Here is a 12,871-nt window from a genome sequence, read left to right as displayed (position 1 = left end):
AATTGAGACTGGGGTGGGGAAGAGCAAATAATTATGAATTGAGACTGGGGTGGGGAACAGCAAATAATGATGAATTGAGACTGGGGATGGGGTACAACAAATGGTTATGAATTGAGACTGGTGGATGGGGTACAGCAAATGATTATAAATTGAGACTGGTGGATGGGGTACAGCAAATGATTATGAATTGAGACTAGGGTGGGGAAGAGAAAATAATGATGAATTGAGGCGGGGGATGGGGTACAGGAAATTATGAATTGAGACTGGGGGATGGGGTACAGCAAATAATGAATTGAGACTGGGGGATGGGGTACAGGAAATGATGATGAATTGAGATAGGGGGATGGGGTACAGAAAATGATGAAGCTCATATTATATAGAGTTATTACAAATAGAATTATATATTTCAAGTGTTTATTTGTTAATGTTGATGATTATGGCTTACAGCCAATGAAAACCCAAAATTTATTATCTCAGTAAATTAGAATACTTTATAACAAGTTAAAGCTACGCTGTAATGGTGTAGTATGCCAAAACATGGAACATATGAAATTGGAATTGCTGCTCTAGAAAAAAAGGTAAAATATTTAGTGCATAAACTGGCCAATTCATATATGCCGAACAGCCATCGACAAGGAAACTTTCTTTGCTGGGAAACTAACCATATTAGGTTAGGTTCCCAGCAAAGAAAGTCGACTTGTCAATGGCTGTATATATGTTCCCCATCCTGGTATATATGTCCCTTATCCTGGGCACATCCCGTTTATATTTCTTATCCTGGGCTCCATTCTATTATATGTCCCCTGTTCTGCTGATGTTCTTTAATGCATAGAAAAAAAAATAGAATTAGACTTACCGCTAATTCTGTTTCTAATAACCCACCAAGACAGCACCACAGGAGGAGGATGTCACCTCAACCTAATAGGGACAGGAAACACAATAGAGGTAAAATAGCCCCTCCCACATCCTCTCTCTAGTGTTATTTCAAAGGACCACAAGAGTATGAATGCTTCAAATTATATTTATTATCATATAGGGAGGGACAGTAGCCTGGAGAACTTTTCTCCCAAAGGACAAATCTCTAACGGATGCTAAGTCAAGTCTGTAATGTTAGGAGACGTATAGACTGATGACCATGTAGCAGCTCTGCTCAATGGAAGCGCTGGCTTTCTCAGCCCAGGAGACCGATAACACTGTAGTGGAGTGAGCCATGAGTTTCTCTGGAGGCAAGAGGTTCTGGTATGCTTCGGTAATCAGGCTGATACTCCAGTTGGTAATTGTGGCTTTTGAAGTCTTCTTCCCTTTATTCTGGCCATAAAGCTGGATAAACAGATTTTGGTCTTTTCTCCACACCTGTGTTTCTTGGAGAAAATTAAGGACCACACTTCTTACGTCCAAAGTATGGAATTGTTTGCTGGATACTGGCAGAAGGAGGGAAAAAAAATCTCTTGAGATCTATGAAACTCTGAGACTAACTTGGGTAGAAACGGTGGGTCAAGACGAAAAACAAGTCGTCTTCTAGGATTCTCAAGTATGGTTCATTTATTGAGAGAACCTGCAGTTCATCCTTTCTTCTGGCTTTAATGATCGCTACAAGGAAGGCAGTTTTCCAGGACAATCTGTCCAATTTTATTGATGATAAGGGCTCAAATGGTGGAAGTGTCAGCCCTTTAAGGATGATATTAAGGTCTCAGGAGGGGACTAAATTGACCATTCTAGGACAAAGGCGAGCGGCTGCTGTTATGAATCTCTTCACCAATGATGCTCTGCCGGGCTCTGGTCATAATAGGATCTTAATCCTGCCATCTTAACCTTGAGGTTACTGGGTTTGAGCCCTTTTTCCAGGCCTTCTTGCAGAAAATCAAGGATTTGGACGATGTTTTGTTGCCAAGGATCTGGATGTTCGGGCGCACACTATGATAAGAAAGTCTTCCAAATTTTGTTATATATGGCGTTTGTTACCAGCTTTCTACTTTGTTGAAGGGTCTTAATTAGTGATGAGCGAATATACTCGTTACTCGAGATTTCTCGAGCATGCTCGGGGGTCCTCCGAGTATTTTTTAGTGCTCGGAGATTTAGTTTTTCTTGCTGCAGCTGAATGATTTACATCTGTTAGCCAGCATAAGTACATGTGGGGGTATCTGCTTGCTAGGGAATACCCACATGTACATATGCTGACTAAGGCTACTTTCACACTTCCGTCTTTATAAAGACGTTGCAATGCGTCGTTCTGTGCAAAAACGCATCCTGCAAAGTTGCCCGCAGGATGCGTTTTTTGCACATAGACTTGTATTACCGACGCATCGCGACGTATGGACACACGTTCCACGTCGTGCACTGGATGCGTCGGTAATTGGCGGACCGTCCTCACAAAAAAAGTTCAATGTAATGTTTTTTTGTGCGACGGGTCCGCCATTTTCGACCGCGCATGCGCGGCCGAAACTCTGCCCTCTCCTCCCCGCTCATCACAATGGGCAGCGGATGCGATTTAAAACTGAATCCGCTGCCCACGTTGTGCTAAATTTAGCACAACGTCCGTCGGTACCGACAGATGTGTGAAAGTAGCCTTACAGATGTAAATCATTCAGCTGCGGCAAGAAAAACTAAATCTCCGAGCACTAAAAAATACTCTGAGGACCCCCGAGCATGATCGAGAAATCTCGAGTAACGAGTATATTCGCTCATCACTAGTCTTAATGACTCTGAGAAGCCAGTTTTGTTAAATTGAGAATTCAGAAGCCAAGCGTAGACTCTTGAGGTCTGGATGGTAAACTGGCCACTCGCGGAGGAGGTCTCTGGTGGAAGGATCAGGGGACCATCTACACTCAGGTTGCTTAAGGTGCCAAACCAACTTCTTTTTGGCAAGAACGGTGCTATCAGGATTACTTTGACCCTTTCGGTTCTTATTTTCTGCAGTGTTCTTGGTAGAATAGGAACCGAAGGGAAGGGGTACACCAGTTTGAATTTCCACTGGTGAGAAAATGCATCCACGCCTAGACAGGCACTGTTTTGGTTCATGGAAAAGTACTGAGCTATCTTTGCGTTCTAGTGTCCTGTGAAAAGATCTACTTCTGGGCAACCCCACTTTCTGGTCAATATCTGGATTTAGTCTCCTGGGTGAATCTCTCCTGCTCAGGAAATCAGCCTGTACGTTGACCAAACATATTATATGGAGGGCTGATAGGGAGAGAAAGTGTTCTTTGGTCCAGGAGAATATTCTTGCCTAGATTGTTTTCAGGTCGTCATGTCTCATGCTTCCTTGATGACAGAGGAGCACAACCATAGTTACATTGTCAGAGTAGTCTTTTACGTGGGCGTTCTGAATCAGAGATGTTGCTGATCTGAGTACTTCCTCCACCTCCTTCAGTTCCGATATTGGATAATTGATGGCTGATGTTTCTTGACCAGAGTCCTCGGAAGGAGGTGTGGGAGATAATGGCTCCCCATCCTCTTTTGCTGGGGTCCAACTTTATGGTCACCAGAGGGTCCTGGATCCAGGGGACTCTTCTGTTTAGGTTCTTTGGACTGAGCAACCAGGATAGAGGCTTTCACCCCGGCAGGTATTGGGATTCTCTTGTCCAGGGATTCTGGGAATCCATCCCAATTTGCAAGAATATGGATCTGGAGGGTACTGGCGTGCGCTTGGCCCCAAGCTACCGTCTGGATACAAGATGTCATGGAGCCAAGGACTGACATAGCAAACCTCAACGATGTCGATTTTTTACTTCGTAGGACACTTATCCTTGATCTTAACTGAATCTGTTTTTGATTAGGTAAAAGGGATGTCTGTCTGTGAGAATTCAGTAGAACCCCAAGAAACATCTTTGTCGTGGATGGAACCATATCTGACTTTTGGTTGTTCAATAGCCATCCCAGAGATGTGCTATCTGTCTTCCCTGGACAATCACGAACCTCAGAAACTTCTGATAGGTTGAGTGAATAGGGACGTGAAATACTCGTCTTGAAGATCAATCGTAGCTCTTGTGAAGTTTTGTCCTATCAGGGGAACTGTCGATCTGATGAACTCCATCTTGAACCTCCTGTATATGCTGTCATGGTTCAGGAGTTTTAAGTTTATTATAATCCGGTGGGGCCCACTTGGTTTCTTTATTAGAAAAAGACTGGGGTAGTGTCCCCTGTTTTTCTCCATTTCCGAAACTAGGGAGATTATCCAAGAGAATAGTAGTTTTTTTATACCGGACATTAAAGGTGTCTCGAAACTTTTGTGAAGAGAGTTAGGTTATTTTCACTCTCTATAGGGGATAGGAGGAAAACTCTATTTCTACTCCTTCTTGGACTGATTTTAGGATTCATGGGTTTGTACACACCAAGCGCCATTGGGGAAGGAATCCTGAGATGCGACCCCCTACCTTTGTCTTGGTGTCATGGTTTGCTTTGACCTTGGCCTTGGGAGAGAAATAAACTTCTTCCTCACCCACCTTTTGGTTAGCTCCATCTGCCTTACTTGCACTTTCCTTAGAGCTTCTCGGCTCAGGGATTTCTTCTTGTCTGAAGCCTTCTCTGGTAAATAGTCGAAAGTTGGTCCAAACATATACTTCCCCTTAAAGGGAATAGCTCACAACTTCATTTTTGAAGTCATGTGACCACCCCATGACTTTAGCCAAAGCTCTCATCTCAGTGAATTTAATGAGACTGATGATTTTGCCGCCACTCTTACCGTTTCCGTCGATGCGTCTGCCAGAAATCCCGTGGCTTTTTGGAGGAGAGGTAATGATTCTAGAATGTCCTCTCTGGGAGTACCCATAGAAAGATGTTCTTCTAGCTGAATAAGCGAGACATTAATTGTGCTACGCACATGGAGACGGTATTAGTGTTCAGCAGAGCTGAAGTCTCTCAAGATTTCCTTAAAAGGCCTTCTATTTTGTGCTCTAAGGGTATGTGTCCACGTTCAGGATTGCTTCAGGATTTGGTCAGGATTTTATGCAGGTAAAATCCTGACCAAATCTGCACCTGAGGTCACTGGCAGGTCACCTGCGTTGTCCTTGAGTTTTTACTGCAATGTAAGGACATGCTGCGTTCTTAAAAGATGCGCCGCATGTGAGTTTTCTCGGGTGTGCCGCATGCGTCTTTGACTGCATAGTGGAGACAGGATTTCATGAAATCCCCTCCACTATGCTGTAACATGTGGACGCTGCGTTTTTTATGCATGCTGCTCAACGCTGCGTCAAAAACTCAGCGTTTCCTGAACGTGGACACATACCCTAAGGGATCCTTCAGCTGGGAGGAATCATCAAATGGAAAGGTTGTCTTCTAGGCTACTCGTGCAACCTGAATATCTATTTTTGGCACCTCGGACCAGCATTCCGCAGTTTCCTAGTCCACTGGAAACCTCTCAGTTCAGTGGGAGTGCTTAACTTTTTCTCCAGAGAATCCCATTCTTCCAAGACTAAGTCCCTGATATTCTTATGTATGGGAAACAACAGTTTCCGCATAAACCGGAGACCGCCAAACATTTCTTATTGTACCATACAGGAAGCCTTCTCCACTTCTACCTCCTTGGTTTTCCTTACTGCCATAAGGAGCTCTTCCATGTTTTCGCAAGAGAAACAGTATTTTCTATCTTGCAAAGCTTCTGGGCCTGGGCTTCCAGTAGCTTGCCTTCCTCCAAAAGTTCCTCCGGTATGGACATTTCCTCTCGAGAGTCTGAATCTCCTTACTCTTCCTGGCTAATCTTCCCCTTCATAGCTGCTGGAGGGATACTGGGAGCAGGTGTACAGTAGATTGGGAGAAAGAAGCCAGGGAAGTTTGGATTTCCTGGCAGACTATCCCTTCAATCTCCTCCATTAAAGAAGGTTGCTCATCTTTGACGATTTTTTCAGTGCAGTCTTGACATAGGGGTTTCCTATGGGAGGGGGAAGTCTATATAGGAGACAGCAGCAAACATTTGGAGAGGAAATACCAATCGATCTCCTGCTGCCCAGTTAGTAATCTTCCCCTAGTGTCTGCCACCAGCACAGAGCAATGTAGGATGACTTCTTCATCCCAACAGGGACCGGAAAAAAACACTGAAGGCAGTGGGAGGGGCTATGTAACCTCTTTTGCGCTTCCCGTCCCTATTAGGGTGAGGTGACATCCTCCTCCTGTGGTACTGTTGGGGGTTATTGGAGAAAATATTTTTTTTTAATAGCCTTCCCTCTGCTTCTCTGTTGCACAGTGTCCTTTTCTGAACCCGGCAGCTGAAATCAGAGTACAAGTGAGCGCATGAACTCACTGCCATGCTCCCCTAGTCACATGCACGCCTTCAGCCGCTGTCCTCTGCTTGGCAGGAAGCTTGTATTGCAGCGTACGGACTCCTGCGCACATCCAGATGAAGTCGACAATGGCATCAGAGGGCCCCTCACAGCAGGGGCCCAATCACAACCTCTGCAACCATTACACCCCTTTACATGCCCATACTGATGGCTTAGGGGGGTTGATACTACTGACAGATTCCCTTTAAGTTCCCCAAAATTATATCAATAAAAGCAATGAAAAAAAAAACAAGCTTTAGGCTATGTGCACACGTTTAGGATTTTTCGCGTTTTTTTATGCGGATTTCTTGCAGAAAATGTCCGGTTTTGTTCAGGAAATTTCTGCAAGAAATCCTGACGTGTGCACATAGCCTTAACCCTGCGGCATCTAGGGAAAAGTAAAATAAAAAAAGGTTACGGGTCACAGAAAATAGGGACATGAAGAAAAAAGTGTTTTTATGAACTTCTGAACTTTTGTAACCATTAAAATATAAAATAATAATAGCAGAATAGTAATCTCTCACAGAACAGTTACGGGTCTCAGAAAATGGCGACACAAACCAATTGCAGAATGCATTAAAAATGATGGGATGCTTATGTATGCGTTTTTTTAAGCGTTTTTCCCGCAGAAAACGACCGAAAAACGTGATAAATCCTGAAGCTGTGCACATAGCCTTAAAAACAAAAAAACATAGATGAGTTTTTTTCCCCATTTTACCTCACTTGGGAGTTTTACCCCATAGTTCAGTATAACGTATGGTGAAGAGAATGGCCTCATTAGAAACTGCTCACATAAAACAAGCCCTCATATAGGTAAGGTTCTTAGAAAAAAAGGAGCAAAAATGAAAAATCGCCCGGTCCTGAGAGGGTTAAAATGCTGACTTTACAGGAGACTGGTGGCACTACAAGGTTCAGAGATGCGGCACTGTACAATGCAGACCCGGACACCAGCAGGCCGCGCATAGAGGAGCGCGTTCTACACAATGACCCTCGCGGCTTCCTGTAGCCGTCACCAAGCGATACGAGGACTCCACCCATCATCCAGATGTTCTTAGGGGGGGCGGGGCCTACAGGTACGCGCCCTCATCTCATCGCGCACCATTTTTGACGATCCCGTGACGTAGTAGTTGCTGCAGCAACGCTCCGCCCCCAGCGCGGTGCGGAGTAGGAAGTGGCCGGTAACCTTCACTCGGGGCCGGGATCAGCGGAGGAGAAGATCGGGAGGCGCAGGGAGCGGCCATGGTGCTGATAAAAGAGTTGTAAGGAGCGGGATGGGGGCTGTGTGGGCGGCAGGTGGAGGGGATGCGGTGTGCTGCTGGAATAAGAGTGGGGAATGAATGAGAGGAGAGAGGCTCCGGGAGGAGGCGATGCCGGGACGTGGAAGGACTAGGAGCAATGACGGGACTTGAGAGGAATGGATCTGTACCTGGACGAGGACCGTAACTGGGACGTGTGGATGAGGAATGGTACCGGGATGTGTGTTGCCGGGAGAAAGCTGTATTTTTAGGATGGAGGACATCTATAGGAAGATCACACCTGTACCAACAGTTGGTCTAATGGGCCGTCCGTGCTGTGCTGGCGTCCGTTCTGGGCTGGTGTGGCGTCCGTTCTGGGCTGCCGGGCTGGCATGGCGTCTGTCCTGGGCCACCTGGCTGGCGTCCGTTCTGGGCTGCTGGGCTGGTGTGGCATCTGTTCTGGGCTGCTGGGCTGGTGTGGCATCTGTTCTGGGCTGGCGTGGCGTCCGTTCTGGGCTGGCGTGGCGTCCGTTCTGGGCTGGCGTGGCGTCCGTTCTGGGCTGGCGTGGCGTCCGTTCTGGGCTGGCGCGGTGTCCGTTCTGGGCTGGCGCGGTGTCCGTTCTGGGCTGGGGCGGCGTCCGTTCTGGGCTGGGGCGGCGTCCGTTCTGGGCTGGGGCGGCGTCCGTTCTGGGCTGGGGCGGCGTCCGTTCTGGGCTGGGGCGGCGTCCGTTCTGGGCTGGGGCGGCGTCCGTTCTGGGCTGGGGCGGCGTCCGTTCTGGGCTGGGGCGGCGTCCGTTCTGGGCTGGGGCGGCGTCCGTTCTGGGCTGGGGCGGCGTCCGTTCTGGGCTGGGGCGGCGTCCGTTCTGGGCTGGGGCGGCGTCTGTTCTGGGCTACCGGGCTGGCGTCCGTGCTGAGCTGGCGTGGCATCCGTTCTGGGCTGGCGTGGCGTCCGTTCTGGGCTGGCGTGGCGTCCGTTCTGGGCTGGCGTCCGTTCTGGGCTGGCGTGGCGTCCGTTCTGGGCTACCGGGCTGGCGTCCGTGCTGAGCTGGCGTGGCGTCCGTTTTGGGCTGCCGGGCTGGGGTGGCGTCCGTTTTGGGCTGCCGGGCTGGGGTGGCGTCCGTTTTGGGCTGCTGGGGTGGCGTCCGTTTTGGGCTGCCGGGCTGGGGTGGCGTCCGTTTTGGGCTGCTGGGGTGGCGTCCGTTTTGGGCTGCCGGGCTGGGGTGGCGTCCGTTTTGGGCTGCCGGGCTGGGGTGGCGTCCGTTTTGGGCTGCCGGGTTTGATTTAGTACCTGCTGTACCTGTCTGTCCGCCTGTAGTGGCTGTGACACCTGCTGGGTGATGGACGGGGATCGCTGACACTTGATCCTCGGGAGCTCTGTCCTGAGCCATTTGTCACGTTATCGTGCTCAGTCTCCTGGTGGATTGCGCCGTGCACCCAGCCACTTCCTGCACAGCGCTGCACTTATGTAGAACTGGTCCCTGTGTGTAAGACAAGAATGTTTGTGATTGGGCTCCTTCTCCTGAGGTCTGTGGATCCTTACATGTATTCGCCCAGTATGATGGGACTAATCCGTGTGTGGCATCTGCTGTTGTTGCCAAGAGAATTCTGGGAAGAAAAGGGGTTGTCCGGTCGTTTGCTTGCTGACAGTTTTCACGTAAATTACAAAATACAAGCTGAAATTCATGAGAAAATAAAAACTACATGAACCGTTGAAAGAAACCTGCCACCAGAAAAAACACTGCAGATACTAACCTCCCAGCACCCCTGGCACTGACTGACAGCCGGCCCCAATGCAGAGTGACTGTCAGTCTGGGTCGGGGGAGCAGTTACAGCTGCCTCTCTATATTCTCTGAGCAGAGACTGAACAGTCGTTGCCGGGGAGAATAAAGTTGATTTTCTCCCCGCAGCATTCAGCTAAGTACGAGAGACCGGACAGGTTATTAACACTATTAACCTGCAGATTAACCACATATCTGCAGGTTTAGTGTTTTTTCTGCTGACAGGTTCCCTTTAAGAGGCTCGGGACGTGCCTGGTTTAGTAAGTACTTTCAGTGCCATGTAAGGCTACTTTCACACTAGCGTCGGTACGGGCCCGTCGCAGTGAGTCGGGCCGACGTACCGACGCATGCTGTGAAATTAAAGCACAACGGGGCAACGGATGCAGTTTTTCAACGCATCTGCTGCCCCATTGTAATGTCCGGGGAGGACGGGGCGGAGTTCCGGCCGCGCATGCTCCGTCGGAAATGGCGGACACGACGCACAAAAAAAAGTTACATGTAACTTTTTTTGTGCCGAAGGTCCGCCAAAACACGACGCATCTGTCGCACGACGGATGCGATGTGTGGCCATACGTCGCAATGCGTCGCTAATGCAAGTGTATGGAGAAAAAACGCATCCTGCAGACAACTTTGCAGGATGCGTTTTTTCTCCTAAACGACGCATTGCGACGTATTGCAAACGACGCTAGTGTGAAAGTAGCCTTATAATTCCAGAACATCTTTTCTGAGAAGAGGGTCATTCCCCAAACTTGTTCTTGGGAGAAAAGTTTTTTTCCTTAAACCTTTTTTCTAGCCTTTTAATTAGACAGTGCCTAGTCTGGAGTAGTTTCTTCAGGGTCCACTTCAAATAAATGATCTGAACTTTCTTGTCCTCTCTAGGAAAAAAAAAAAAAAGCTCTTAAACCCCTCAACTGAGCATTAAAACTGAATCCCCATAGAAATGAAAAGGAAGTGATTTTCAAGCAGATTTTGAGTAGGATTTTGGAAAGGATCCACTCCAAAAATCTTTAAAAAAAAAAACAAAAAAAAACTTCCACGTGAACATGGTTGGGGCTACACAGCAACTTTGGCCACAACTCAGATCTTGCGGCCCGTGATCGCTATGTGCAGCTGCAATGTCCAAGCGTAATGCAATCAAACAGGGTCACACTACAGCCTGCAAGGTGCCAAGACCATCCAGTCGCAAAACGTCAGCACCAGTTGTTTTTTCTTTTTTTTTAGATTTGCTTGTAAAAATGGCGGTTCCTGTCTGGTGACAATGTGCCCCATTTACTTTTTCATGTCCAAATTTGCAATATAACCTCAGGCGTATTCCAAACAGAGCGACCACGACATTTGGAGACCTAAGAAAAGATGCTCCAAAATTGTTTAATCAAGAATTTATTAAAACTGACGTCAGGAGCCTTCGTCACATATTCCGTAATATTAGAGAGGCCCAGTGAGTCAGTGGGGGTCAGTTCGGTACCGTTTTCATGCATCATATGACGGATCCGGTAGAGCGCCGTGGCTTGGCTTCAATTCCTTACGTTTTTAAGGTGTTTAAGAAATCCTATTCAGTGATTTATACACTTTATTTATTTTTCCTTGAATTATCCAAGGAGAAGTCCACTCATGGTTTCCATTGTCATCCAGCTTTCTCACACTCCTTGGTTCCAGATCTGCCGTATGTGATGTGAGTTGCGTGGTGGGATGGTGTTAGTCTGTCAAATGAAATGTTAGATGTGTCTTTTCTATACATGGTGGAGAATAATTGTTGTTGGTGTTCCCTGGAGAATGGCCTGTATATAACGCTGTGGGTGCTGCGTAGGCTACGTAGATTAGAGATCTTGGCAAGGCCCTGTCTTCTCCCAGCCTTGGAGTGAGCCTGCTTGTGACAGATGATAGCATGAAATCATCTACTGTACAATGTAGCCCATTCATCATGTGGCATCACTGCCATTGTTTGATTAACAGGCATAATTTGGCTTTGACCTTGATATTGGGCACACCCCATTGAGCTCTTGGAGGATACCCAAAAATGACTTGTCCTAACGCAACTCTTAGGATCATAAATATAATTTACATTGGAGATCAGGCAGATTATAATATAAATCTGCCAGCATAGATTGGACATCAGTGATAATGTGCTAGTAATAATCAGATATCCTGGCCAAGGCACAGCGGTATGTCATTGCCCCCTGGCACCATCACACAGAACACATTTGCTATCAGCGTCTCCTAACTACGCCTCTAGGATTAAAACTGAAGACTTCTGCATTTCCTCGTAGGTCATGTTCTAGCACTATAAGCAGGGCTGTGAAGTTGGTAAGCCAAATCACTAACTCTGACTCCTCAATTTCCCAGACTCCTGACCCCACAGCACTGGTCACTGCTGAGCATGTGCATAAAGTGCAGCACAGATTCATCTCATCTACGACCCCACAGCCCTGATCACTACTGAGCATGTACATAAAGTGCAGCACAGATTCATCTCAACTAAAAGCAGAGGTCCTGAGATCAGGAACAGACATAGGACATTTCAGAACTTTCCCAAATTCTTGTGAAAACATATCACATCCTGCATTGTACCACTGTACCCAATTTATTATATGCTAGCTGAAGAGCCCAGCGTTGCCTGGGCATAGTAAATATCTGTGGTTTTTATAGCACCTCACTTCTCTTATTTCCCCATCATCCCTCTCATTTTCCCCCTCACATCTTTCATTTTCCCCCTCACATCTCTCATTTTCTCCCTCACACCTCTGATTTTCCCCCTCACTTCTTATTTTCCCCCTCACTCCTCTTATTCCCCCCTAACACTTGTCATTTCGACCTCACATCTGTCATTTTCCGATCACTCCACTATTTTCCCTCATTCCTCTCATTTCTCCTCTCACCTTTTCATTTTCACCTCATACCTCTCATTATCCCCTCAGTATATACATGTCATCTCCCCTGTAAATAGTATATACCTGCTGTATGTCATCTCCTCCTGTATATTGTATATACCTATGTGTCATCTCCTCCTGTATATAGTATATACCTGTATGTCATCTCTTCTGTATGTAGTATATACCTGTATGTCATCTCCTATATATAGTATATACCTGTGTCATCTCATGTATATAGTATATACCTGCTGTATGTCATCTCCTCCTCTATATCCCTGTGTCATCTCTTTTATATAGTATATACCTGTATGTCATCTCCTCCTGTATATAGTATATACCTGTATGTCATCTCCTCCTGTATATAGTATATACGTGTGTCATCTTCTCCTGTATATAGTATATACCTGTGTCATCTCCTGTATATAGTATATACCTGTGTGTCATCTCCTCCTGTATATAGTATATACGTGTGTCATCTCCTCTTGTATATACCTGTGTCATCTCCTCCTGTATATAGTATATACCTGTGTCATCTCCTGTAAATAGTATATACCTGTGTGTCATCTCCTCCTTTATATAGTATATACCTGCTGTATGTCATTTCCTCCTCTATATAGTATATACCTGCTGTATGTCATCTCCTCCTCTATATAGTATATACCTGCTGTATGTCATCTCCTCCTCTATATAGTATATACCTGCTGTATGTCATCTCCTCCTCTATATAGTATATACCT

General features: G+C 46.7%; 1 protein-coding gene and 1 long non-coding RNA gene across 2 annotated transcripts in view; one reads left to right on the top strand and one right to left on the bottom strand.

The window, feature by feature from the left end:
- LOC143815344 (uncharacterized) overlaps positions 1-9,287 on the bottom strand; it is a 31,758-nt gene extending 22,471 nt beyond the window's left edge. The window contains exons 1-2 of the long non-coding RNA XR_013223723.1: positions 8,784-9,287; positions 857-918 (exon numbers count right to left, since the gene is read on the bottom strand). This is a non-coding gene — a long non-coding RNA (uncharacterized LOC143815344). The remainder of the gene's footprint in view (positions 1-856; positions 919-8,783) is intronic.
- PITPNA (phosphatidylinositol transfer protein alpha) overlaps positions 7,356-12,871 on the top strand; it is a 71,904-nt gene continuing 66,388 nt past the window's right edge. Inside the window, exon 1 of the mRNA XM_077294458.1 lies at positions 7,356-7,510. Within this exon, the coding sequence (XP_077150573.1) occupies positions 7,491-7,510 (20 nt within the window). The 5' untranslated portion in view covers positions 7,356-7,490. The remainder of the gene's footprint in view (positions 7,511-12,871) is intronic.

Source organism: Ranitomeya variabilis, chromosome 3 (assembly GCF_051348905.1).
Source record: "Ranitomeya variabilis isolate aRanVar5 chromosome 3, aRanVar5.hap1, whole genome shotgun sequence".
Taxonomy (NCBI): domain Eukaryota; kingdom Metazoa; phylum Chordata; class Amphibia; order Anura; family Dendrobatidae; genus Ranitomeya; species Ranitomeya variabilis.
This window is presented reverse-complemented; position numbering and strand designations above follow the sequence as displayed.